Source organism: Mirounga angustirostris, unplaced genomic scaffold (genome assembly GCF_029215605.1).
Source record: "Mirounga angustirostris isolate CCGP_5_RB_7025 unplaced genomic scaffold, mMirAng1.0.hap1 SCAF_7, whole genome shotgun sequence".
Lineage (NCBI taxonomy): Eukaryota > Metazoa > Chordata > Mammalia > Carnivora > Phocidae > Mirounga > Mirounga angustirostris.
This window is the reverse complement of record NW_026991715.1, coordinates 32,271,435-32,294,484: the sequence shown is the minus strand read 5'-3', so window position 1 is coordinate 32,294,484 and position 23,050 is coordinate 32,271,435. Positions and strand designations below refer to the sequence as shown.

The window sequence follows — 23,050 nt, the reverse complement described above, 5'->3', positions numbered from 1 at the left end:
CAGCGCCATCCTCGTTAGCACATTCCTTCCCAAAAGCGCTCAAGAAGCCTGGTTTAGGGCTTGCTCATCTGGGCGTTGGGACTACGTTTCCCAGGAGGCATCGCGAACAAACTCCCGGACTCTATTTCCCAGAGTTCCCGGGGCGTGGGCCGCACTAGACTGTCTTCCCTGAGGGGGTTGGAGACTTCAGGGCCAAGATGGCGGCAGGAACGGGTAGTAAGTATGTCCACTGTTTTTGCGTGGAAGGCCTTTTAGACCAGAGGCTAGGTACCAGATTTCTGTCACACGCACGGGGATTAGGAGCAATGATTGCCCAAGAGCCCAGGGTCTTGAGGAACCTGCGCTCGACCGTATCGTGAAGACTAACAATTAGAGGCCCAGAAGAAGTGTAGGGTGTTGTGTCTCAGGGAGGCTGCGGAGATTTGAGAGAAGCAGCTCAGCGAATCCTTATGTGTTTGGGAACTCTGTGGGGTGCGAGATAAAGGGGCTCAGGAGACTTGGGTGTGCAGACGAAGAGATGCTGTGAGCCATAGGGAGCAACCTGCTTTCAAAGAGCCGTTCGTTTTCTGGCCAGCGTTTGTGAGGCCCGTGGTCCAGCTCCCAGAGAAATGGGGTAGTTTAACTCTTAGCTTTTTCGGCCGCTAGGGAAATTGCGTTTTGTGCATCTCAGCCATTTTCCTGTTTCGTACATTTAAAAGGTCTTATTATGTCCGACAGCTACATGGGGGTAGAAGTACTGAGAAAAGTAAACAGTTTATGCTAAGAAGGAGGCAGGGCAGTAGGCGCGGGGTGGGGGAGGGGAGTGGCTGCTCGGAATCCTGGGAAATAACCCTCGCGTTCAAATTGGAATCAAGTAGTCTTTTTTTTTTTTCGTCTTAAAAGTGGGCCTGTCGTGAGAACTGCCTTATCTTACTCTGACATTCTCCCCTGCCTTTTTAAAATAAAACAAAGTAGCCATGTCATTTGAAGAAGTAAAATGTTTTGCCAGATACTCAGTGCAATTTTGCGGGGAATGAACCGTGATGATATTTTAGTAGAGAGATGAAAATCAAGATTCCGTGATAGTAACTCACTGTGTTCCACAAGATGGGATGTTTTGTATTAGGCTTTTAGTCCTCCCTTTGGGCCTTAGAACTAGTGCCTCAGTGGTGGTTCTCTAAGACTTTTCTCCTTTTAGAACACAAGCTTCTGAGTACTGGCCCTACAGAGCCATGGTCCATCCGAGAGAAGCTCTGTTTAGCGTCTTCGGTCATGAGGAGTGGAGATCAAAATTGGTAAGGTATCTAAGATAGCTGCATTCTTGGGTCTTAGAAACTGTTGGGCATTTTTTGATTACACTGGTGGATTCCTATAATCATACCAGCGTTTACGGAGTATTTCTTTTTTAACAGCATTATTGAGATTTAATTCAAATAACATAAAATTAACCTAGTATATACACATAATTTAGTATATTCACAGAGTTGTGTAATCATTATCAGTCTAATTTTATTTATTTTTAAATTTTATTTATTTGACAGAGAGCACAAGTAGTCAGAAAGGCAGGCAGAGGGAGAGAGAGAAGCACGTTCCCTGCTGAGCAGGGAGCCTGACTCGGGGCTGGATCCCAAGACCCTGGGATCATGACCTGAGCTGAAGGCAGAGGCTTAACCAACTGAGCCACCCACACGCCCCCACAGTCTAATTTTAGAACATTTTCATTACTCCTAAAAGAAGTTTCTTATCCCTTCCTTAGCTGTCACTTTACAATCTCTCCACCTCCCTATCATCCACCCCCACCCTCAGGCAGAGACACTCAGTCTACTTTCTTTATCTGTAGATTGCCTATTCTGAATGTTTTGTATAAATGGAACCCTGTAATTTGAGGAACAGCTGGACTTTAAAAAAATTTTTTTTTAAGATTTATTTATTTATTTTAGAGAGAGTGTTAGCACGCAAGCAGGGGGATGGAGAGAATCCTTAAGCAAACTTCCCCCTGAGCATGGAGCTTGACTCAGGGCTTGATTCCAGGACTCTTGAGATCAGACCTGAGCCAAAATCCAGAGAGGCTCAATCAACTGAGCCATCCAGGCGCCTCCCACTGAACTATTTTTTAAAATGGCCTCATATTTTTTACATTCCTACAGGCAATGAATGAAGGCCCCACTTTCTTTTGTATGCCTGACAGCTCTTACTGTGTGTCTTGCTAGTGGGTATGAGATAGTATCTCATTGTGGTTTTGATTTCCATATCCCTGATGACTAATGTTGAGCATCTTTTCATGTGCTTATTGGTCATTTGTGTCTCTTTAGAAAAATGTCTGCTCTGATCCTTTGGATTCTTTTTTTTTTTTTTTTTTAAGTATTTATTTATTTGAGAGACAAACAGAGGGAGAGAGCATGAGTAGGGGGGAAAGGGAAGAGGCAGAGGGAGAGGCAGAAGGAGAAGCCGACTCCCTGCAGAGCAGCGATCCCAAGACCCCGGGATCATGACCTGAGTGAAAGGTAAATGCTTAACCAGCTGAGCCACCCAGGTGCCCCGATCCTCTGGATTCTTTATATTATTACTATTACTGAGTTTTAACATTCTTTGTATATTCTGGACACAAATTGTTTGTCAGATAATTTGCAAATATTTCTGTTTTATGTATTGTCTTTTTACTTTCTTGATTAATACCATTTACAACACAAAAGTTTTCAATTTTGATATGTCCAGTTTATTTTTTTCTTGTGTCGCTTATGCTTTTGGTGTCATGGCTCAGAAACCATTTACTTTTGTGTTTTCTTTTCAAAGCTTTATAGTTTTAGGTCTATGATCCATTTTGAGTTAGGTTTTTGTTTTTTTTTTTTAAAGTAGGTTGACTCCCAACTTGGGGCTAGAACTCACGACCCTGAGATCTAGGGTTGTATGCTCTGCCGACGGAGCCAGCCAGGCATTCCATTTTGACTTAATTTTTGTGTATGTTGTAAGGCAGGGGTCTCTTTTGCACATAGATATGTCCCAGTTTCCAGTATTTGTTAAAAACATTGTTCCTTCCCTATTGATATTGTCTTAGCACTCAGTATTTCTTTTTTTTTTTTTAAAGCTTTTATTTATTTATTTATTTGAGACAGAGAGAATGAGAGAGAGCACATGAGAGGGGGGAGGGTCAGAGGCAGAAGCAGGCTCCCTGCTGAGCAGGGAGCCCGATGCGGGACTCGATCCAGGGACTCCAGGATCATGACCTGAGCCGAAGGCAGTCACTTAACCAACTGAGCCACCCAGGCGCCCACTCAGTATTTCTTTTTAAGGACCGTAAAGTAGAACTGTGGTTTCTAGTCTTTTTTTACTTCTAGTGCATACCCATTTATTTATTTAGATTTATTTTTTTTCTCCTTTTGTTTTTTAAAATTTTTATTTAAATTCAGTTAATTAGCATATAATGTGTTATTGGTTTCAGAGCTAGAGGTCACTGATTCATCAGTCTTATATAATCTTTTTTTTTTAAAGGTTTTATTTATTCATTTGACAGAGAGAGAGATAGCAAGAGCAGGAACACAAGTAGGGGGAGTGGGAGAGGAAGAAGCAGGCTTCCCGCGGAGCAGGGAGCCCGATGCGGGGCTCGATCCCAGGACCCTGGGATCATGACCTGAGCCGAAGGCAGACGATTAACGACTGAGCCACCCAGGCGCCCCCTTTTTTTTTTTTTTTTTTTAAGATTTTATTCATTTGTGAGAGAGTGAGAGACAGAGAGCATGAGAGGGAGGAGGGTCAGAGGGAGAAGCAGACTCCCTGCTGAGCAGGGAGCCCGATGTGGGACTCGATCCCGGGACTCCAGGATCATGACCTGAACCTAAGGCAGTTGCTTAACCAACTGAGCCACCCAGGCGCCCAGTCTTATATAATCTTATATAATCCCAGTGCTCATTACATCAGGAGCCCTCCTTAATGTCCATCACCCAGTAATCCCATCCCTCCTCCCCTCCCCTCTAGTAACCTCAGTTTGTTTCCTGTGATAAGAGTCTCTTATGATTTGTCTCCCTCTCTGATTTTGTCTTGTTTTATTTTTTCCTTTCTTCCCCTATGATCCTCTGTTTGTTTCTTAAATTCCACATATGAGTGAGATCAAATGATAATTGTCTTTCTCTGATTGATAAGATTTATTTTAGAGAGAAAGAAAGCGCCTACTGGGAAAGGGAGGGGCGGGGGGGACAGAGAGAGCCTTAAGCCTTCTACTGTGTGTTGAGTGGAGCCCCCATGGGGCTCCATCTCACCAGGTCCGAGATCACAACCTGAGCTGAAACCAAGAGTCAGACACTTACCTGACTGCACCACCCAGGCACCCATTTTTATTTTTAACGTTTGTGTATTTTTCCTCAGGATCTAAGGACACCTTTTTTTTTTTTTAATTTTTAAGTAATATCTACACCCAGGGTGGGGCTTGAACTCCCAACTCTGAGATGAAGAGTTGTATGCTCTATCGATTGAGCCAGTCAGGCACCCCTAAGGACATCTTTTAATTGTCCTAAGCCTTATAATTAATATTCAAATTTGTGTCTATGTGGCACATCTCTACTACTTTAATTGTTCATAAGAGTTTTCTGAGGCACCATTATTGGTCACACTTAGCATTTCTGCAGCCTTATATATTTTTTAAATGACTTTTTTCAAAGATTTTATTTATTGGGGCTCCTGGGTGGCTCATTTGTTAAGTGTCTGCTGTCGGCTCATGTCATGATCCCAGAGTCCTGGGATCGAGCCCCACATCGAGCTCCCTGCTCGGCGGGAAGCCTGCTTCTCCCTCTCCCACTCCCCCTCCTTGTGTTCCTGCTCTCCCTATTTCTTTCTCTGTCAAATAAATTAAAAAAAAAAGATTTTATTTATTCATTTGAGAGAGAGACAGAGAACGAGCAGGGTTGGGTGAGAGGGAGCCTGATATGGGCCTCCATCCCAGGACTCCGGGATCACGACTCCAGCTGAAGCCAGCTGCTTAACCAACTGAGCCACCGAGGCACTCCTCAAATAACTTTTTAAAGGTGAAATCTGGATATCCTAGATAATAGCTGTTCTTGAATCAAATTAAATGGTAAACCCCAAGACAAAATGAATCACACTAATTTGATAAATATCATATTAAAAATAGTATAAGAACACTTTTAAGTAAAAATGGCATTTTATTTAATTTTTAAAAAATATTTATTTAGAGAGGGAGGGGCAGAGGAAGAGGGAGAGGGACATGCAGACTCCAGGCTGAGCGTGGAGCCCCACACAGGGCTCAGTCTCACAACCCTGAGATCATGACCTGAGCCGAAATCAAGAGTTGGACGCTTAACTGACTGAGCCACCCAGGTGTCCCAAAACTTTGAAATTTTAAATTGTATTTCTTTTCTGAGGAGGTACTAAGTCATCAGATTCAAAATTCAAAATGGTACACAGTGTCTTCCATCACTATACCTCATCTCCCAGTGTTAGCATTTTCTTAGAGTTTCATTTCTTGTGTTTCTCTAGCATTAATTTTCTTTTTTTTTTTTTTTAAAGATTTTATTTATTTATTTGAGAGAGAGAATGAGAGAGAGAGAGAGCATGAGAGGGGGAGGGTCAGAGGGAGAAGCAGACTCCCTGCTGAGCAGGGAGCCCGATGTGGGACTTGATCCCGGCACTCCAAGATCATGACCTGAGCCGAAGGCAGTCGCTTAACCAACTGAGCCACCCAGGTGCCCCTCTAGCATTAATTTTCTTATGTTTTTATTTTTAAAAATTTATTTATTTATTAGAGAGGGGGACAGAGCACAAGCAGGGGGCAGGGGCAGGCAGAGGAAGAAGCAGGCTCTCTGCTGGAGCAGGGGGCCCGATGTGGGACTTGATCCCAGGACCCTGGGGTCATGACCTGAGCCAAAGGCAGACATTTAACCGAGTGAGCCACTTAGGTGTCCCTCTAGCATTAATTTTATATACATGAACAAATACAGGTTTTCTTTATCCCCCTACTTTTTAAACATAAATGGTTTTATACTATATGTATCATTCTTCATTTTGCCACTGCTTCTCTTTTTTACTTTAACTTAGTATATATGAAGCTTTCACTCCTTTTTTTTTAAGCGGCTGCATGGTATTGATACAGATACACCATAATTTATTTAATTGGTACTTTTTTTTTTAGATTTTATTTATTTGTCAGAGCGAGAGGGCACATGTGCACAAGCAGGGGGGAGCTTCAGACAGGAAGAGGCAGGCTCCCTGTTGAGCAAGGAGCCCAATTCGGGACTTGATCCCAGGACCGTGAGATGACGATCTGAGCCAAAGGCAGACACTTAATGGACTGAGTCACCCAGGCATCCCTGGTACTCTGTTTTTTTTTTTTAAACTGGTACTCTACGGGTGCCTGGGTGGCTCAGTTGGTTAAGCATCTCCCTTTGGCTCGGGTCATGATCGCAGGATCCCCAGATTGAGCCCTGCGTCGGGCTCCCTGCTGGAGGGGGTGGGGGAGCCTGCTTGTCCCTCTCCCACTCCCCCTGCTTGTGCTCTCTCTCTGTCAAATAAATAAATAAAATGTTTAAAATAAATAAATAAATAAACTGGTACTCTATTGTTGGACATTTGCTAATACAGATATAACCTTGCATAGTTATATATTAACTGAAAGCAGAATTACTGGGTCAAAGAATGTATGTGTTCCTAGAGTTTAATAAATATTTCAAATTGCCCTACTCAAATTGTTTCACTTTATACTCCCATCGGTAATATATCAGAATGCCTCTTCTTTTATGTCCTGGTTGTAAGGTATTTTTGATGTTTGACAGTATTATAAAAGGTGAGAAATAGTTCTCATGTTTTTCATTTACATTTATCTTATGCTGAGTGAGGTTGAATATCTTCGTGTGTTAAAGAGCCACTTGTATTTCTTTTTTTTTTTAAGATTTTATTTATTTATTTGAGAGAGAGAATGAGAGAGCGAGCACATGAGGGGGAAGGGTCAGAGGGAGAAGCAGACTCCCTGCTGAGCAGGGAGCCCGATGCGGAACTCGATCCCGGGACTCCAGGATCATGACCTGAGCTGAAGGCAGTTGCTTAACCAACTGAGCCACCCAGGCGCCCTGTATTTCTTTTTTTGTAAACTGCTTTTTCTCATTTTTCTGTTTATTAGTCTTTCTCTTTAATTGGGGGAGGGCTCCTTATATATTAAGACTTTATTTAGTTATTTTTAAGATTTTATTTATTTGACTCAAGCAGGGGGAGCAACAGAGGGAGAGGGAGAAGCAGGCTCCCCGCTGAGCAGGGAGCCCGATGCGGGGCTTGATCCCAGAATCCTGGGATCATGACCTGAGCCAAAGGCAGATGCTTAACTGACTGAGCCACCCTGGCGCCCCTACATGAAGACTTTTAAAATGTAGTTTATTTATTAATTTTTTTTAACAGTTCCTAGATTTTGTGACCTATTTAGAAAGTTTTACCCTTGTCTGAGATTATAAAATAATTCTAGGGGCTCCTGGGTGGCTCAGTCGTTAAGCATCTGCCTTCGGCTCAGGTCATGGTCCCAGGGTCCTGGGGTCGAGCCCCGCATCGGGCTCCCTGCTCGGCGGGAAGCCTGCTTCTCTCCCACTCCCCGTGCTTGTGTTCCCTCTCTCACTGTGTCTCTCTCTGTCAAATAAATAAATAAAATCTTTAATTCTATGATTTCTTCTAGTACTTTCATGGTTAAATTTTTAAAAAATTTATTTTATTTATTTTTTTAAAAGATTTTATTTATTTAATTGACAGAGAGAGACAGCGAGAGAGGGAACACAAGTAGGGGGAATGGGAGAGGGAGAAGCAGGCTTCCCGCCGAGCAGGGAGCCCGATGCAGGGCTCGATCCCAGGATCCTGGGATCATGACCTGAGCCAAAGGCAGTCGCTTAACCAACTGAGCCACCCAGGCGCCCCTTTTTTTAATATTTAAATTGTTGATACATTTGGGGCTTTTCTTGGCCTAAGGTATAAATTATGGATCAAACTTTATTTTTTGCTGATAGCTATCCATATAACTGTTGAACTTGAAAAGAGCTGTGTGATACCATTATTTCATCACAAATTTTAAGAACTTTTTTCTTTTTAAAGTTACCTAGTTTTTCAGGGCACCTGGGTGACTCTGTTGGTTAAGCGTCTGCCTTCGATTTGGGTCATGGTTTCAGAGTCCTGGGATCAAGCCCCGCATCAGGCTCCCTGCTCAGCGAGGAGCCTGCTTCTCCCTCTCCCTCCCTCTGCTCCTTCCCCGAACTCATGCTTTTTCTTTCTCTCTCTCAAATAAGTAAATAAAGTCTTTCAAAAATATTAAAAAATAAAGTTACATAGTTTTTCAACCACATAGAGAAGTGTGGAGAATAATATAGAGTATCCATGTACCCAGCCTGGATTTAACAGATCTTAATATTTCGTCATGTTTTCTTTGGATCTTTTTCAAGACTTAAAAATTTTATTTATTTGAGAGAGAGAGCGAGTGAGCATATATGAGCAGGGAGAGGATCAGAGGGAGAAAGACTCTCAAGCAGGCTCCGAGCTCAGCAGAGGGCTCAATCTCAGATCCCTCAGACCATGACCTGAGACGAAATGAAGAGTTGGACCTTCAACTGACTAAGCCACCCAGGTGCTCTTCTTTGGATCTTTTTCAAGAAATAAACATAGACACAATTAAAGTCACACACTCTTCCTTGATCCCATTCTAGTCCTGTTTTTATTTTTGCCTGTTTTTTTTTTTTTTTTTTGTCTATAGCTTTTAATTAATAGGTTGCATGATTGCATCATAGAAAGTTGTGTCTTTTTTTTTTCAGTTAATATTATGTGGTATATATTTTCCATTTCACCACATATATTTTATAATTATTTTTATGGTCTATTTAGTATTTTGTAGAGGTGAAATGCCGTAAGTTAAACATCCCTTGCAGGCATTTAGGAAAAACCTAACGGTTCGTCAGTCTGATCAAGTCTACGTGGTGCTTTCTTCTTGATACTTGCTTCTTTGTTAGATTATTTTTTATTAATACATTCCTAGGAGTTGTATTTGTGGATCAAAAGATAACTTTAGTTTGGAATACATTACAAATTGCTTTTCAAAAGATATATCTCTTCTAAAAGAACCAAAATCAACATAAAAATGCTTGCCCAAATGAACAGTAATGATAATGTACTAGGTTCTAATACCTTCACTTCACCCAGGAAATAATATCACCTAGGAAAACTTTTTCGCAATGATTCTTTCCCTCTAAATGAAATTCTTTTATTTGTCAGAGCACAAGTAGGGGAGCGGTAGGGGGAGAAGTAGGCTCCCCACTAAGCAAGGAGCTCAATGCGGGACTCAATCCCAGGACCCTGGGATCATGACCCGAGCCAAAGGCAGATGCTTAGCCAAATGAGGCACCCAGGTGTCCCCCCTTTAAGTGGTTGTGTCATTTTCCATAGTCACATGTTTCAGAACACTTCCTGGTGGCAGTTTATCATTCTAAATTTTGTCTCCAAACCTTGAACTCTTAGCATACTTCCCCCCACCACCCTTTTTCCCCTCCTATTTAGTGTGTAATAGTCTTTTCTCATTTTGTGTAGGGTATCAGTTAGCAGAGCTATCAAGCCGTTTGCAGAACCTGGCCGCCCTCCAGACTGGTTCTCTCAAAAAGTAAGTTCCCAAGCAAGTGCTGTTTTATCTTTTTTTTTTTTTTTTTTAAGATTTTTATTTATTTGAGAGTGAGTGAGAGTGCACAAGAAGGGGGAGCTACAGAGGGAGAGGGAGAAGGAGAAGGAGAAGCCGACTCAACACAGAGCAGGGAGCCCGCTGCGGGGCTTGATCCCTGGACCTTGGAATCGTGACCTGAGCTGAAGGCAGACGCTCAACGACTGAGCCACCCAGGAGCCCCGCAAGTGGTGTTTTAGAGCAATCTTAGAGATGTGAAGTGGGTTTCCTTCCAGGCCCTGCCCTTTAATCACAAGGCTTTTATACTGTGAATAGGAAGCATAGTTGAGAATACCTTTTCATTTTTCCCACTGTTTGCCAATTCATCCATGTATGTTCATGTTGTAAACTTTTCTTATCTGTGTAACATAACATATAAGAGTCTAAGCCTGGGAGTTAGAAGATCTGGAATATGACTTCATTTAGAATCTTTGAACCATGATTCTCAGTTTTCTCATTTGTAAAGTAGAGATAAAAGTTGCTTCAGGATTGTTGTAAAGTTTTAGTCGAGGTAATACCCATAAAGCATTTAGCACATTGCCTTGCATATGGTGATTACTCAGTAGATATTAACTGTAAATATTGGCTATTGGGTTGTTTTTCCCCAAATATACGAATTCTAGGTCAGAAGACTCCTTTTCTGTGTCCTGGTATTGAGTTTGTTTTTTTTAAGATTTTATTTATTTGAGAGAGAGCATGAGAGAGAGAGATCACAAGCAGGGGTGGCTGGAGGGAGAAGCAGACTCTCTGCTTGGCAGGGAGCCTAATGCGGGACTCGATCCCAGGATCCTGGCGTCATAACCTCAGCTGAAGGCAGGTGCTTAACCAACAGAGCCACCCAGGCGCCCCCTGGTATTAAGTATTTTTAACTGATATGACTGCAGAGTAATTTGCCCTCCTAGAAAGCACTCATACCTTACATATAGTTTTCCTTTCTAAGCCTTAGTCTGATATGGTAAAACTTTGAAAGGTGTTCCTTTCCAGGCTTGCTCATCATATTTTTACTTTTTTTCCATAGCATTGTGCTTCCCAGTACTCAGAGCTTCTAGAGACCACTGAGACCCCAAAGTGAGTACAAAGCCAGTCATTCAAGCCACATCTCTTTAGTGGAAAGTGTGCACTGAGGAGGTCTGGTTTATATTTATTAATATTACTGGGTGATTAACAATAGAGCAGAAGTTATCTATGGTTAAATGGTGGAGAGGCTCAAAGAAAGCAGTTGAGAGTGGGAACATGTTCTTTTATTCAAATGTATGTTTTTGTTTTTAAATTTTCTACAGACGGAAACGGGGTGAAAAGGGAGAAGTGGTCGAAACCGTTGAAGATGTCATTGTTCGGAAATTGACTGCTGAACGAGTTGAGGAACTAAAGAAAGTGATAAAGGAAACCCAAGAAAAATATAGGTACTTATCAGAGAGAATACCAGGTGGTTAGGAGAGACCAAAGGGGCTGACTTACTATACTGGTCAAAATTTTTTAAATAGTAGACTAAAAAACCCAGGTAACTTATTTCTCTTTCTAGACGGCTGAAAAGAGATGCAGAACTAATTCAAGCTGGGCACATGGACAGCAGACTGGATGAGCTTTGCAATGACATTGTGATGTGGGTTATATTGTTCTTCCTTTTGTACACCTCTCCCTCGTTTTACCCCCTTTTCACCTCAAGTAATCTGGCTTATCTCCTCCATCTGCCATCCCTTTAGACTTGAATGATTCTGGAAGGGAAAAGCTGCAGAGTGGCCTAGTAGCAGGGAGGGGGGAGTGACTTGTAGAAGGTAATGTGATAGAATATTTCAATGTGAAGACATAACTTAGTTTTAACTTGAAAGGTGCTTCAGTTTGCCTATGAAGAACTGGTAGTTAGGCAGTACACTAAATATTTTCCCGTTTTGGGGGTGCCCGGCTAGCCAGTCAGTAGAGCATGCGACTCTTGATCTTGGGGTTGTGGGTTTGAGTCCCACATTGGGTGTAGAGATTACCTAAAAGTAAAATCTTAAAAAAAAATTTTAGGGGCACCTGGGTGGCTCAGTCGTTAAGCGTCTGCCTTCGGCTCAGGTCATGATCCTGGGGTCCTGGGATCGAGCCCAGCATTGGGTTCCCTGCTCGGCGGGAGGCCTGCTTCTCCCTCTCTCCACTTCCCCTGCCTTGTGTTCCTGCTCTCGCTGTCCCTCTCTGTGTCAAATAAATAATTTTTTTTTTTTTTAAATATTTCCTCTTTTGCTGGTAAAGATTCTTTTTTAGGCTTTTCCTTGTGCTAGCCTGGCAAAAAATTTCCTTGTAAGGGCACTGTGACCTACAGAGGAACTAGAGCTGGCTAGGATCATACTCTTACTTCCCTCTTTAGGAAAAAGAAATTGGAGGAAGAGGAGGCTGAAGTAAAGAGGAAGGCTACGGATGCTGCATATCAGGGTAAACCGAATCTTTTGACTGTTTAACAATTAACTATACAGTACTGCATGCTAGTAACAGTTGAAGACTACCTTGTAAGATAGAATCCACTGATGCCGATTTACTTGTGCACTTTTCTATGTCCTCTTCTCTTTTACCAGAATAAAAACATCACTTTCTATCCAAGGAAGAAGTTCTTGGAAAATGAGTTCTGCTCAGTTCTCACTAGACTTTGGGTCCTTTTAGGACACAAAGGCTTTATAATATAGATGTTGAACATCATTAAGTTTTTAGAATTCAAAACCCTGTAAGAAGATTAAAAATAGCCCACTCATTGGATAAGAACTTAAGCATTTGTAAGTCTAGGAATACATGCTCTGAGCCAGTGAGGTCTTTTCCTCTTGTTAAAAGCAGAAACTTAATAACTGTTGAAGAGGATTTGAGGAATGGAATGTTTAAACCACTTTCCTACTTCAAGGACCTTTGAGATAGTTCAGTGAGTTTGCTTATAAGTTACCTGTCTCCCAGAAGTGTTAAAGATTTCTAATCCAAACTCATAATGCTGCTTTAATTATGCAGCATCCCCATTTGTCCTTTATTATAACAGAATAGTGTCTACTTCCATTTATTTAGTCTTGAAGACTTAGTAGTTGTTGTCTTTTATGTTCTAGCTCGTCAAGCAGTAAAAACACCCCCTCGGAGATTACCCACCGTGATGGTCCGCTCTCCTATAGATTCTGCCTCCCCAGGAGGTGATTATCCACTTGGAGACTTGACTGCAACCACTATGGAAGAGGCCACCTCTGGAGTGAGTATATTTTTACTGCAGGAATTGATCAGCAAAGGGGCAATAAGCCAGCAGAGAGCTGAGTGATGAGGAAACCACTTTTGGCTTAGAGGCATTTTCCTCTCTTGGTATGAATGCTAAAGACTTAATTTACCATGTTCTGTGCTCTAAGATAAGGATGGACCTAAAAACATTGAGCCTTTTGACCTTTTGGGAGATAGGTAAAATATTACATTACGGAATTGTTTGTAAGTAAACTTCGGGAGGAAGCGATAGTTTTCTTGTAAATAGAATATTGGTAGTGGTTAAGCAGATTGTACAAAGCAGGTTGGGTGGAATGTTTGGGTCATTCTGGGTTTTAGTGGGTGGAAGAGAAAAAACTGGAGAAGAAAGGAGTGGCTGAGAGCAGGAGGGGTAGAGGGTTTCTGGGCAATTTCACTCAGGACTAATAAAGTAATAGACACACTAACCCATCCGGATTAGTAGGGAACCTTCCAGAGTTTGAGAAGTCAGATAAAGGTTCTCTGTTGTCTCTTAGGTAACCCCTGGGACTTTGCCGAGTACCCCAGTCACCTCGTTTCCTGGGATTCCTGACACCCTTCCTCCAGGCTCTGCACCCTTAGAAGCCCCCATGACCCCAGTAACAGATGATTCACCCCAGAAAAAGATGCTTGGACAGAAAGCAACTCCACCCCCCTCCCCTCTGCTGTCAGAGCTCTTGAAGAAGGGCAGCCTCCTGCCTACTAGCCCCAGACTGGTATGGAGACTTCTGTGGGTGTTTGAGAGCTGTGGTGATTTAGTACTTTGGAAGGGAGTGCCTGGGACCTAAAATATGACATGGAAAAAAAAAAAAAAGTTCAAAAGAGAAAGAGAGCTCCTAATTAAATGTTAATTTAAAAAACAAAAACAGAAACAAAAAACCAGTAAGTTGATAGTATCCTTGGGTCCTGAGTTATCTGAAACCACAATTATTTCAGTTCTCTTCTCCGGAGAACTCTCGTCAAATAAGTTTTAAAAATTAGAGCTTCCCTTGGGTCTGAAATTATTCTCTTTGGATATTAACTTCATGAAGTTTGGTCAACTGCTAGAGCTTTTTTTGGGAAGTGGTAGTAAAGGAAAGCTTGAGTGTAGCCTTCACCTCTATTCTTCCCTGGTAGGTCAATGAGAGTGAAATGGCTGTGGCTTCTGGCCACTTGAACAGTACAGGTGTCCTCCTGGAGGTAGGCGGGGTTCTTCCCATGATACATGGTGGGGAAATGCAGCAAACACCCAACACTGTTGCGGCCTCCCCTGCTGCCTCAGGTAAGTCAACACTTTTCCGTTACCTACTTGACTTCACAGACTTCACAGTTGATCTTAGTGTTGACTGTCTTTGGTTTCTAGCCTTCAGTAGTAAGCACCTGTCAATCGTAAATGTGAAGCCCAACTTTTTTTGGTGCTACTTTACCTGTTAAACCACATAGTGCCCCAGATTGTAAATCCATTCTTATCTTCAAAGTACTGATAGCTCTGGATGACCACAGCATAGATACTGATGAGAAGAGTGAGGTTAGTAGTGAAGCTGCTTCCCTGGGGCTTGCAAAATTATGGAAAGTGCTAGGGATACCTGAGGTTATAGTACAGGGGATTGAGATTTGAAGCCAGAAAACTGGATTTAGGTGTCAAGCCTGCCACATACTGATTTTGTGGCCTTGAATAGATGATTTAACTCGTGAACCTCAGTTTCCTCTTTTATTAATTGTAGTGTGTACTTTACAAGGATGTTACGAGAATTAAGTGAGATAGAAAAAGTAAAGTAATAAAAAAAAGCTTTACAAAATATTAAACCTTAGATATGGATATTTGAATGGTGTTGAGTTTGGGTGGTTTATAGCATGCTTAACTGCAGAAGTGACATCTGTTCATACCAGTTTTTCATGATTTTGTTGTTACTCTTAAATTTTCTTCTGGGGTTAAAACTACCACCAATTTTTCACACACATTGTGTGTTCTAGTGCTTTGGGTCATTCCTAACCTGGAAGAAGATCTTTATTAGTAAGGTTGGCAAAAGTAAGGATATAGATAATGAGCTTATTCGACAGAGGAGTTTCTTTCATTCTTTGAGACTAAAAATTTTCTTGGTTGAGTCTTAAAGTGGCTATTGCTTCTTGTTCACGTGCTTTCCTCTTACCTCATTTTGTGTACCTCTTTGTTAGGTGCTCCCACTCTTTCCCGGCTTTTAGAAGCTGGTCCTACACAGTTCACCACTCCTCTTGCTTCCTTCACTACTGTTGCCAGTGAACCTCCAGTTAAACTTGTGCCACCCCCTGTAGAGTCTGTGTCCCAGGCTACCATTGTCATGATGCCTGCGCTGCCAGCACCGTCCTCTGCTCCAGCTGTCTCCACTCCTGAGAGTGTAGCTCCAGGTGCGTCCCTGACCCACGCCCTGAGCAGCCACTAGGTCCAAAATTTCATTTTGAGCTTCAGTCAGAGGAAGCTGACCCAAGAGAATCAACTCCAATTCAGATGCTTCTGTTCCGTTCTCCACGGACATGTACCGTCTTTGTCCTTAGAAAAACAAGAATTTGAGAAGATGTGGGTGGGCATTTATGTGTTGGGGGAAAAGGGTTAAGTATACAAATATGAGTGGGCGTGAGAATGTGTTCTCACCCTACTTTCTAGATAAAATTGGGGAGAAGAAAACATACGAAGATGTAGATCTAAGATAACTTTTTCTAAGCTTAAGTGTGTGGGTACTTGACACCTGTCTATAGCCTTGGTTGATGTCCAGGTGGTCACTTGGTATCAAATGAGGTTCTGAAATGCTTTTCTCTTCCTGTTATTCAGTGAGTCAGCCTGACACTTGTGTTCCAATGGAAGCTGTGGGGGACCCACATACTGTGACTGTTTCCATGGATAGCAGTGAAATCTCTATGATCATCAATTCTATCAAAGAAGAGTGTTTCCGATCAGGGGTAGCAGAGGCCCCTGGGGGATCAAAGGCTCCCAGTATAGATGGGAAGGAAGATTTAGATCTGGCTGAGAAGATGGATATTGCTGTGTCCTACACAGGTGAAGAGCTGGACTTTGAGACTGTTGGAGACATCATTGCCATCATTGAGGACAAGGTAACTATTCAGCAAAGCCCAAAAGAATCTCTCATGAGTCCTCCATAGGCCTCTCCTCAGCTTCTCCTTGCTTCTTGTAGTAAGAATTATGTAAACAGCAGTTCTGCTTCTGTCCATCTGCATCTCTTTAGTCCCAAAGCCCTTTGGTGCTCACATTGGTCATCTCCCCAGCCATCCCTGTGTTTCTGGTTTGCTCAGGACAGGAGTCTGTCCATTGGTTGCTTCTACTGTATGGAGAAAATGGAGAGAGAAGCTACAGATTGAGGCCATCTCATTTGGTGCTAACAGAATTGAGGGACTTGGGCTTATTTCTGTGACTTCAACAGTGTGTGTATTATGGGACAGGTGGATGATCATCCTGAAGTGCTGGATGTGGCAGCAGTAGAAGCGGCGCTGTCATTCTGTGAAGAGAATGATGATCCCCAGTCCCTGCCTGGCCCCTGGGAGCACCCTATCCAGCAGGAGCGAGACAAGCCAGTATCTCACCCTGCACCAGAGATGACAGTCAAGCAGGAAAGGCTGGACTTCGAGGAAACAGAAAACAAAGGATTCCATGAACTGGTAGACATCAGGGAGCCCAGTGTTGAGATTAAAATGGAACCTGCAGAACCAGAACAAGGCATCTCAGGTCCTGAAATAGTAGCTGGAGTTGGTCCAGCCACAAGTATGGAGCCACCAGAACTCAGGAGTCAGGACTTAGACGAGGAACCTAGAAGTATTGCCACTGGAGAGATTGCAGAAGCAGATGTTTCCAGTGGGAAAGGCGATGAGACTCCACTTACAACTGTGAAGACAGAGGTATTTAAAATCAGGGGTTGGGAGGATGAAGGGTTATACCTTAGGTAAGAAGTGACTGTTTAGGCCTTTGGTTTTCCTCTTGCATTTCTGCATTCTCACATGGTTGATGTGTCCAAAGCCCACAGGTATGATCATTGCTATATAAGCTTATCCTGTTCCTTGAAAGGTGACCTTTAGATTCCTGTTACGTGGGCAGGACTAATTTCTTCTGTAGTCTCGTCATTGAAAAATAAACTGTCAGCTGAAGTGATGTATCGGTACTTAGGGTGTTTATTCTTTTTGGTCTTCAGGCATCTCCTGAGAGCATGTTGTCTCCATCCCATGGCTCCAATCCCATCGAAGATCCTTTAGAGGCAGAGACTCAGCACAAGTTTGAAATGTCAGGTAAATAATAAGGCCAGGAAATCTGTACTCTGTAACTAACTTGAAATCCTTTGCTTTAGCTTCTGAGGGATTGTGGGTTGTGGGCAAGTAGAGGAGGTAGAATAGGTCAGCATGGAAAGGAGAGCTGCAGGGGATTATTGTCCATAGGAAGGGGAAGGCTAAGGTGGAAAAATCTTCAGGTAGTCTTTCTCTCCTCTGCAGACTCATTGAAAGAAGAATCAGGGACTATTTTTGGAAGCCAGATAAAGGTATTTCAGACTTTTCTTTATTCCTCTTGCTGTGTGACTAGATTTCCCAATAGCACTACCTTTTTAATGAGTTACAGTAAACGTGCATCTTATTTTCTGAGATGAGACTGGTGAGGAGTTGCATGGGGAAAAGTTGCAGTGGACAGTTAGGCATACTGGCAGTACTGTGGCCACATGTGCTTCCCATCTGAAGGAGTTTGTGAACATCACACAGAGCTTTCTTATGCACATAATGCACAGCGAAGCTTTGAGATCTCCAGAGTGATTTGGAGTAAATAGGGATGCCAGAGTCAGGGAGAACATATAAGAAATCAGATTATTAGTTACACTATCCAAGGAAAATTACCCAGAATTTTCTTTTTTAGAATTACTAAAGTAGTAGTAACAAACATTTAAAGTAATGCGATGTGAGCTTGCTCCATCAGAGGAGACGCAAAATAAAAACTATTTTTGATAACTTTGTATCCAGGGTCAGAGTTCCTCTCAAGAGCAAGGGGAAAGAAGGAACGCCTCTTAGCTTAGTCATAAGTAAGTAGCTTTTTTTTTTCTTCCTTTTAAAAAGATCCTGGGTCTTATTCTTTGTCCAGGTTCTATATTACTTAAACAGTGAGTGTACATTAGATGGTAGTATAAGTGATAGAGGGCTCAGTCAGGACGCAGTGTGAGGCCATTTTCTAGAACTGATCTAACCCAAAAGATCGTGTTTAATGATGCTTTGCTGGAGAGCTTTGCTTGCATTTGTTGACTGGAGCACACTGTGTCTAAGGACGCCCCAGGTGAGGATGAGGAGGAAGATGGAGTCAGTGAAGCGGCCAGCCTAGAGGAGGCTAAGGAAGAAGATCAAGGAGAAGGCTATTTGTCAGAAATGGATAATGAACCCCCTGTGAGCGAGAGTGATGATGGCTTTAGCATTCACAATGCTACGCTGCAGTCCCATACACTGGCAGACTCCATCCCCAGCAGTCCTGCATCTTCACAGTTGTGAGTATCTGAGATTCTTCTTGGAGGTCAAGATAGTGAAGATGAGAAGTAGGAGAATATCTTTTCCTTCAGTCTTACTTTTTCATCTTCTCTTTCTTGGCCTGGAACTAATAGTTGACAAAAAATGATTAGGATTTTTTTTTTTTTTTTTTTTTTTTTTGGACTTATGCCTAGTGGGACCCCTTTGTTTCTTTTATTTCAGCTCTGTCTGTAGTGAAGATCAGGAAGCTATTCAGGCACAGAAAATCTGGAAGAAAGCTATCATGCTTGTATGGAGAGCTGCAGCTAATCATAGGTGAGTTTTACCTATCAGTAGGAACATTTTCTCCTCCTCCTCCTCAGTGTTAGTGACTAGGAAAAAGTCTGGATGTGTTTATATGGGATTGGGGGCTTTGACTTTTACAACCTTCAGCTACTTAAATCAGATGCCCTCAACCTCTGCTTCTGAAGGATAAGTCAGTAATTGCACCTTACTCTTTTTGGACAGATATGCCAATGTCTTCCTGCAGCCTGTTACAGATGATATAGCACCTGGCTACCATAGCATTGTACAGAGGTAAGCCATTATCCTTTCAGCATGCTGACTTGCCTAAATTGTAAGTTGTTCAGTCTTAGTGGATTTTTACTTTAGATGGTATATTTAAAGCAAGTGTTTTTGATGTGAGTAAAGGTGACCAAGTGGTAAGTTGATCATTTCAGTGGCTGGATCACAAAAGATAGTCTAAAAGAATTAACCCTCTTTATTACCTTTCTTAGCTGATACTTATTATAAAGGTTGACTTTGGTTTTTGGATTAAGTGCATGTTGTGGGGTGAGGGGTTGGCATTTCAGTCCAGGCAGCTAAGACTAAGGGTATGTATGAGAAGATATGTATGGTAATAATATATTTGGATCCAGTTGAGTCCTCTTCCCCTCCATTTACCTGTTGCTGTTGTTTTGTTTTTAGGCCTATGGATTTGTCAACTATTAAGAAAAACATTGAAAATGGATTGATCCGCAGCACAGCTGAATTTCAGCGTGATATTATGCTGATGTTCCAGAATGCTGTAATGTATAACAGCTCGGACCATGATGTCTATCATATGGCAGTAGAAATGCAGCGAGATGTCTTAGAGCAGATTCAGGTACTTTGAGGATCTTTAATGTTTTAGCAAGGATGAAATGAAAATACTCGTGGCGTGGGGGTGGGGGGGGCGCCTGGGTGGCTCAGCTGTTAAGCGTCTGCCTTCGGCTCAGGTCATGATCCCAGGGTCCTGGGATCGAACTCCGCATCACGCTCCCTGCTCTGTAGGAAGCCTGCTTCTCCCTCTCCCACTCCCCCTCTTTGTGTTCCTGCTCTCACTAACTCTCTCTCTGTCAAATAAATAAATAAAATACTCAGGGGAAGGATTCATACTGACGTCAGGAAAGGGTGCTGGTGGCTTTTAATTGGAATAGTCTTCAGGGACACAGGAACATAAAATTTTGTTCTTGATGGATTTGTGTTGGTTTTCTCATGTTGGTTTGGTAAAATTATGAGAATATTCTGCCTTTCTTGGGCAAATACTTCAGTTTCTGGAAGTTTTTAAATACTTGGGGGAAGTAAATTTTTTATGAAATGGTGAATGCGTATTTTAAAATTACATTAAGTATATACATAATTGACTGTCAACAAATGCTTTCTTCTTCCTTTTTATCACAGATAATCTATCTCTGTCCTATAGTTGCATTAGCAGGCACCCTTTGGGATATTGAACTTCAAGGGATGTTGTCTATATCTGCATAGTCTGCTAAATTAAATTACCTAATGGCCTTTGGTTCATCTAGGTTTTTTTCTTTCTCATTCTTAAGAGATATTTATTCTGTATTACAGCCAAAAAGTTAGAGATATTTGGCATTTAAATCCTTTAGCATGCACAACTAGAATAAAACCTAATATGCTAAACTTTCAATCAGTCAAGAAGTATTTGGATGTTGTTTGCAGACAGATATTAAATGAAGTTCTATTTCCAAAGCTACAGTTGTCTTAATTCTTTCCTACTGGATCAGGTCTCAAGGGCCGACTGTCTTTCTTTTCCCTATAGCAATTCCTTGCCACACAGTTGATTATGCAGACATCTGAATCTGGGATCAGTGCTAAAAGTCTTCGAGGGAGAGATTCTACCCGCAAACAGGATTCATCAGAGAAGGTGAGGAGACCAAGAAAAAGCCTGTATACCAGTGTTCCAGAGCTAGAAGTCTGAAGCATCCAAGGAGCCTTAGGTTACTACTTGGTACTTGGTAACTGCTGGGCTTCTATATTCCAGTGGTATACAGACATATAATTCTTTGGATGTACTCGTCCAAGCGTTGAAGACACTTGGTGTGACTGAAAGGCCCAGTCAGTCACATGAGAAATTGTGAGCTGAATGAGTGCATTATTAATTTCTCTGAGTGAGTGCTTGCAAGGTGGGGAAAATGACTTTTGCAGCAGTTGGGGACCATCAGTTCCTGTTCCAGAAAGCATAATGGCCGACTGCTTTTGGATCTCTTTCCTCTTGTTCTTGAGTTTTTAAATTTTGTCTTTGTGTGTGTGGTGCTTGTGTCTCTGTCCTGAGGTTTGGGGTGCTTGCGGCTGAGAGTTTCTGTGGAACCTGATCAGTGTTTGTTTGTCCTCTAACAGGACAGTGTCCCCATGGGCTCTCCTGCCTTCCTTCTCTCTCTCTTTGTAAGTATTGAATGGCTGCAAGGGGTGGTGTTGCCACAAAGATTCTCAGCTCCTGCTGGGGGTGGGTGGCAGAGGGAAATTCAACATGCAGACTGTGGCAATGTCTTGAACTTCTCTTTATTCAGGTCGTTGAATAAGAATCTCTCATTTTCTGCATTCCTGTCTTTCTGCATGTGTGTGTGTGTGGGCTGGGTAGGGACTATTTATGAGTTCACTGGACTGAAATGAGGTATTCTTGGTAAGGATCTGGGATGCACCTGCTCCTCAGTTTTGACTCCACCTTTTGCCAATTCTTTTCTACAAATAAGATTGCTCAGAGCAGCAGCTGCTAGCTGGCTTTTTATAAGTGTTCCTCATACCAGCAAATACCCAGCATGTAATTTTTTTCTCTTCTCCTAATGTTAAGTTGCCTGATACACAAATACTCAGTAAAATTTAAGATAAGGATCTTAGTAACAATGAGTACCGCATACAGTAGTGGCTGGTAGAATTTGAGATAAACTTAGTAAAGCTAGCCCTAAAGACTTACTGTTGTCCTCTGTGAATTGAACGACCCTCTGACTCTGTGTTCATTATGGGGTACTGAGGCATGATGTAATGGAAGAGCATCAGCTCGAAAACCACATGATCTAAAACTCACCGGATTATCTCTTGGAACCTTGTTTTTCTCATCTGTTTGATGGAGCTAATATAATGAGGTACCTGTCCAGCCTACCTCACAGGGATGTTGTGAGGACAAAATGAGATCAAGGTATGGAACTGGCTTGAAAAAAAAATTAAAGTGTTAAACAAATGCAAGGTGGTATTTTTATTTTTAATGTCGCCTCAAAGGCAACTTATGTTCATGAGCTCTGAAAATTTTAGAGTCCTTGCATGTTAGAAATGTAAAAATGGCCTAGCCCAGCAAAAGTGTTCACTAATTCATCTTGCCTACAGGCATCAGCCTGTACCACGGACGGAACACTGTAATCTCCCTTCTTTCTTATTGGCCTGCAACAGTGACTCTGGATCCCCAAGCAATTGGCTGGCTGTTGCAAAGCTGGTTAATAGGAACTTTTATCTATTGAAGACAGCAAAATATTGCACAAGAGGAAGGAGCTGGGCTGCAGGGAGAGAGCAGCAGATGGAAAGAAGCCTTCTGATTGTCCTGATCTCATGGAAAACACCTGTCAGGAGGTGCTAGGGAACTAGTGCCAGGGTCAGTCTGCAGGAAAGGCCTTTCTTATAGGGACCAACAGCTGGACAGGTATGTTAGCCAAGAATCTCACTACCCACTGCCCTTTCTGACCCTCCCACCTTTCTTTTACTCTACCTGTTCCTTTGAACACGGTTTGGGACCTGGGTGGGATGACTAATAGTCATTCTTTGGGACCCCAGGTGAACCCCAGTTACCTCTGTGGTGGGCAGGAGCAAAATACTCTGTCCTGCGTTTCCTCTCACAAACTACTGCCAGGATTTTTTTTAGCCCACTCTGTGGGAAGATAGATCTGTACCTCTCATTCCTGGATTTTTCTGCTGATTCTCTTCCTTCTTCCCCAAGAAACCACATCCCCAGCATTGTTGCAACTTTTCTCTTAACCTCCTAATCAACTCACTCACGCTCCCTTTCTTTGTCTGCCTGTCATCTAGGATGGGGGCACCAGGGGGCGCCGCTGTGCCATTGAAGCAGATATGAAGATGAAAAAGTGAAGCTTCAGAGTATCCTCATTGAGCTGAACCTGAAGTAGAAGTAAACAAGATAGAGCTTGGGCTTGTCGGCCCAGTTCCAGAAGTGGAAGTTACAGAAGAGGAGGCACCTGGGCCGTGTGACATGAGCTGGGGAAACTCTCTCAGAGAGTTGGAGTAGCACAGTTGCCTGTTGTAGGGCAAAAATCATGGGCTGTGTTAATGTCCTAATGTGTAGCTAGCAGATTGTAGCTAGTTTGTACTGTCTGGTGAAGTGTACAGACTTTTAAAAAAAAAAAAAACAACACCTGTGAAGTGTATGTGTACACAATAAACTGAAAGAAAAGAAAA

The 23,050-nt window shown here is 42.4% G+C and overlaps 1 protein-coding gene across 9 annotated transcripts; it reads left to right on the top strand.

Moving 5' to 3' along the window:
• The first annotated feature begins 74 nt into the window (after positions 1 to 74).
• On the top strand, positions 75 to 23,050 carry LOC123856851 (bromodomain-containing protein 8). Of its 9 annotated transcripts, none has more exons than XM_045893054.3 (22): positions 75 to 216; positions 1,178 to 1,274; positions 9,532 to 9,601; positions 10,674 to 10,723; positions 10,936 to 11,058; positions 11,178 to 11,258; positions 12,000 to 12,064; positions 12,715 to 12,851; positions 13,369 to 13,587; positions 13,988 to 14,132; positions 15,026 to 15,235; positions 15,657 to 15,937; positions 16,283 to 16,735; positions 17,026 to 17,119; positions 17,321 to 17,367; positions 18,134 to 18,348; positions 18,551 to 18,643; positions 18,836 to 18,904; positions 19,295 to 19,472; positions 20,412 to 20,516; positions 20,990 to 21,034; positions 22,664 to 23,050. In XM_045893054.3, exons 1-22 carry the CDS (start codon positions 198 to 200, stop codon positions 22,721 to 22,723), a joined length of 2,856 nt encoding a protein of 951 aa, XP_045749010.1. In that variant the 5' UTR covers positions 75 to 197; the 3' UTR covers positions 22,724 to 23,050. The 9 variants fall into 9 exon arrangements, 8 of the variants coding, with proteins under 8 accessions (XP_045749010.1, XP_045749047.1, XP_045749057.1 ...); XM_064595952.1 differs by having other exon boundaries at positions 169 to 220; XR_010413018.1 differs by lacking the exons at positions 75 to 216; positions 1,178 to 1,274 and adding exons at positions 8,427 to 8,578; positions 22,034 to 22,280.